We start from the raw sequence: 5,258 nt of genomic DNA, 5'->3' as shown, positions 1-5,258 counted from the left end.
CTTATAAACTGTTGGTGGAAATATAAATTGATATAGTCATTATGGAAAACAATATGGAAATTCCTCAAAAATGAAAAATTCTAACTTACCATGTGACCCAGGAATCCTATTACTGGGTATATATCCAAGGGATATGGAATTGCTATGTCAAAGATGTAGCTGCACTCCCATGTTCATTGCAACATTATTCACAGTAGCCAAGATATGGAAACAACCTAAATGTCTATGAAGGGATGAATACACAAAGAAAATGTGGTATATATGCACAACGGAAGACTACTCTGCCTTAAAAAAAGAAGGAAATACTGTCATTTATGACATGGATGAACCTGGAGCAAATTAAAATATGTTAAGTGAAACAAGCGGGGCACAGGAAGACAAATGCCAGATGATCTCACTTATCTGTAGAATCTAAAAAATAAAATCAAACTCATAGAAACAGAATAAAGTAGTAGTTAAACCAGAGGTGGGTTTAAGAGGGCATTAGGGAGATTTTAGTCAAAGAACATAAAATTTCAGTTAGATAGAGGGAATCAGTTCAAGAGATATGTTGTATGGACATTGTGATGACAATAGTTAAAAACAATATATTGTTTTCTTGAAAATTTCTAAGTGAATAGATTAAGTATTCTCACCACAAAAAATTATGTGAAATAATGAATATGTTGATTAGCTTGATTTAGCATTTCCACAATGTGTACATATATCAAAATATGTTGTGCACCATAAATATATACATTTTTATTTGTCAATATAAAATAAACTTACTCTTCTAGAATCTAGAATGAAATTACTAATTACTAATCTAATAGAGTAATCTAAAATTCCTGTAAATATTTTGCCAGAATAGAATAGTTATCAATGTTTATTATAGAAAATAATTGCAGCTAAAGTATGACTGCCACACAACAATCTCATAATTCATCTTTGGTTCTCTTTCTACACCCTCCTGAGTACTGACTGTTGCCTTTAAAATGTCACCAATTTGACAGATGAAAAATAGTGTCTCACTTTCTGTAATGGCAGAAGGGCCATTTTTACAATCCCCATGGCTTTTTTACTGCCAGTCTCTGAGGAAATAAGTAACAATCAAATTAGTTTTCTCTTTTATACCTCTTATTAATGGATATATTTAAATACTGTTGTATTTTGAATCCAGAACAGAAAAAAATCACTGGATGATGAACATTCAGCATACAGGATTTCATAATGATGTTACTGCCTAAGTCCAGGTGCAAGCTGGTAGGTTACACAACCCTGATATATTACTCTATCGATATACTACATCTGCCACAGTATTCGTATTTCCAGTGTTATGTATGACCATAAGTAATTAAATGGAAATGCCAAAATCTCAACTGAGGAGAGGGCTGGAAAGGGGGAAATTAAGCTAGAAAGAATTAGAATTTATTACACTTGGAAAAAAAAAAAAAACCCAAAATTTGTATTTTTGTATTTGTTGTTAAGAAAATAGTCCAAGAATCCAAACCAAATGAGACATTCTTAGAGAGCAGGCATCTATGTATGTTTAAATTGTTAAGGTACACACTGATCAGACTGAATTATTTTATTCTTTGAATTATTGCATAACATAAAGAAAGTCATTCAGTTGCTTTTATGTATGCAATTATTTTTAGAGAGGGATAAATTATAGGACTGCAAGGATAAAATGCCTGATCTGTAGCTTCATTCGTTCTATGATAAAAAATCATAGCATTATACCACTCATAATATAGCATAAATGATGCTAACATTACACTTGTTAAACTTATAAGGAGAAACATATGAAGAAATTTAATATTTCTATGCATATAGCCTAAAAATGACCAAATATTTCAGCACTCCTTTAGCTAGACATATTTTGGAGAAACTGAGTAATGTGATACTCTATCTTTGCAGGTCCGTGTGATCTTGCGAATCTACTTATATGATACTTTGTAGAGACACAGAAGATCCACAGGCAGTAGCTGAACATGATTGTCTTACTGTATGAGAACAAGCACAGTGAACAAATAAAGATGTTCATTATTGTTAGCTAAAGAAACTGCATTTTAAAATTTAACTGTGTGATTAAAAGACTAAAATGTACAGTGAAAAAGCACATATTATCTGATTTTCTTCCCTCATAATAATCACTGGATATGGGTCTACGACTCTGATAAAAACAAGAAAAGTACTGGATATGAGCAACAAGCCTATAATAAAGAATTGGATAATAGACCTACATGAAGTCAAACGTGGAGGCTCTGAATTAAATTGATTGGTGTAGGTTGTGCCCTGACATCTTTAAATGTAAGTATTTACTTTTTAAAATTCGCTTAGGTTAGGTGAGTTCACCTCATATCCATCTGGGAGAAAGTGAACATTAAATGAACCTTAGAGAAAAGAATTGTGAGGAAACAAATATTTAGGCAACACATCCACATTTGTTTGTTGTCATTTTTGTTTACTTTAAGTAAGCAGAGGTTAATGATTCACCTCACTCTTTATACCACTTTGAGGGAGAAAAGTTGAACAACACTAAAGTGGTCAACTTCGCTATGCCCTAGCCTTGATGGTGGTGATTTTGGAATTTGTATGCACACATTACAAGTGAAAATATATACATTAAAGAGGGATATCAGCTACAACTGGTATTTTCATCCAATTTTGCAACAATTGCATAAGAACAGACAATGGAATACCCTTACTTTGTTAACTGCACAAACTGAAGAGTGAGGCAATACGTGGAATGAGCATCTATAATTTTGAGAATCAGTCTGGGTTATTCAGGTCTAAAACCTTAATCTTTCCTTAATGATTGGCTTTAATTTCAATTAACAATATACCTGTCTAAACAGTCAACTGTCCATCAACAATATGGGCATGGATTCTAATTAGTATTTTGTAGTTTTCTAGAGGAATGCAAAATGCACATTTTGTTATCCAAGCAGTACTTTTCAATATGACATTTTCTCAGACTTTTTAGCGCATAATGAGGCTATGACAAAAATGTGTCTGTCACTGTTTTTCCTGAGAGCTACAAAAAGATGAAAATCTACTCCCATGATGCTTTTCTAAAGGATTCCCTATCACTCTAAAAAAACTAAGTGTTCATTCACAGTCTGTTCTGGAGCTGAGAATGAAGGATTGCTAAGTTTACTCAAGTATATTACTGACCCTACCTTGCATTAACCAAGAGGAAAATTTTCATCTAATAACTGTATATCCACCACAGTTTCTAATGGCTTTGTGATTCTGTGAAATATCTGGGACTGAAAAATACCAAGGAATAGCTACAAAGCAGTCACATTGCCAAAAGGATTGGTCCCCTGAATAAGTAATACAATACATAAAATGATTAGGTTCACTGTCTTTTTAATCTCTGTGATTTTCTGTGTGTTCCCTTCTTTTAGAAAACTTGTGACAAACTCCCGCAAATGGAAAGATGGATACCCTGAATAACAGATCAAGTGTTTCTGAATTCATCCTACTAGGACTCTCTAGTTCTCCAGAAATCCAAATTCTCTTCTTTGCCATCTTCTTTCTTGTCTATATAGCCATTGTAGTGGGAAACCTTCTCATTGTGATCTCTGTGATATTTGATAACCATCTTCACTCCCCCATGTATTTCCTTCTGGCAAATTTATCATTCTTCGATTTATGTCTTTCCTCTGTGGCAACTCCCAAAATGATTGCAGACTTCCTTAGAAAACGCAAGACCATTTCCATGTGGGGCTGCATGACTCAGATGTTTTTTATGCACTTCTTTGGGGGTGGTGAGATGTCTCTCCTGATAGCTATGGCCATTGACAGGTATGTTGCCATATGCAAACCCTTGCACTACCAGACCATAATGAACCACAGAATGCTCATTGTGCTTCTACTGCTCTCATGGACAATTGGGTTCATACATAGCACAAGCCAAATGGTTTTCACAGTGGGTTTACCTTTCTGTGGTCCCAATGTTGTGGATAGCATTTTCTGTGACCTGCCCCTGGTCATCAAGCTTGCCTGCACTGAGACCTATATCCTGGAGCTCTTGGTGATTGCAGACAGTGGGCTCCTGTCCCTGGTCTGCTTCATTCTGTTGCTCACGTCCTACATCATCATGTTGGTCACCATCTGGCAGCATTCCTCCAGTGCATCCTCCAAGGCTGTGTCCACACTGTCTGCTCATATCACTGTGGTAACTCTCTTCTTTGGTCCAACTATCTTCATCTACGCTTTTCCATTCAACAGTTATTCTGTAGATAAGTTTCTTTCTATATTTTATTCTGTAATCACCCCCCTTCTTAATCCAATTATTTATACTCTGAGAAATCAGGAAATGAAGGCAGCCATTAAGAGACTGAGCACCCAACATATTCTTGGCTGGTTCCTTAAATTCTGTTTGTAATATCTGATTTTGCGTGTGTGTGTTTTCTGCTGTTTTAGGGCTTGAGTCTTAACTACTTAGTCAAATAATTAAAATGAAGATATTAAATAATAGCAATTTTATTCCTCCAAATTCATGGAATTATTAAGATATTTTTGATTTGAGATTTTTAATAGAAAATGTTTATAACACTGATATAATGCCTTGAATAGCATGCATTTATTATGCACTTCACTGTCTTAGAATTTTTTAAATATATAAACATAATGTCTCCTTACAGAAATATTATAATCCAATGAAGTAAGATGTAAAATAGGATACTTGAGTAAGATAACACATGAGATGGTGTTTACTATGCATTTTTATTTGTAAAGTTATGTTTTTAACCTAATGTTTGTTAAAAATATCTATCAATATATGTAAACCTTACAAAGGCATCTCAGTGGAATTGGGAGTTGAATTAGGATTTGTAGAGCATTTGTTTTTACTGTGGCCTCAAAGGGCTAATCATCTTAGTAGAGTATACAAATTTATTTAGAAATAAACCTTTCAAACATTTCTTTGAGAACCCAATTAATTTTGTAAGAATTCAATACCAATTGAAATATTAAAAGTTAAAGCTTTGTACTCTTTATTTTATATTCCTATGCCAAACAATATGGATTTGTCAAGGATCTTTTAAGTGAATTCAGTCATTCATAAAGCAGTCTTCTTTACATTTACTAAGTACCAGACTCTTTTCCAAGCAATAGAGCTACATCGATAATGATACATATCTTGTCCCTGCCTTGGAGAGAATAACAAGGTGCGGGGAGGTATCTATGTTAGTCACGGTGGTCTTAGGACCATTCTAAGGAGGGGACAGTTAAGCCAAGCATTAAGAAAGGTACGTAGTTAGATG

General features: G+C 34.1%; 1 protein-coding gene across 1 annotated transcript; it reads left to right on the top strand.

Annotated features, from left to right (window-relative positions):
- Positions 1-3,427: 3,427 nt before the first annotated feature.
- LOC138398169 (olfactory receptor 4K13-like) lies at positions 3,428-4,378 on the top strand. The gene has a single exon (XM_069492414.1). The coding sequence runs from the start codon at positions 3,428-3,430 to the stop codon at positions 4,376-4,378; it is 951 nt and encodes a 316-aa protein (XP_069348515.1).
- The last annotated feature ends 880 nt before the right edge of the window (positions 4,379-5,258 follow it).

Source organism: Eulemur rufifrons, chromosome 2 (assembly GCF_041146395.1).
Source record: "Eulemur rufifrons isolate Redbay chromosome 2, OSU_ERuf_1, whole genome shotgun sequence".
NCBI classification, from domain to species: Eukaryota; Metazoa; Chordata; class Mammalia; order Primates; family Lemuridae; genus Eulemur; species Eulemur rufifrons.
The sequence above is the reverse complement of the archived record's forward strand: the minus strand, read 5'-3'. Positions and strand labels throughout refer to the sequence as shown.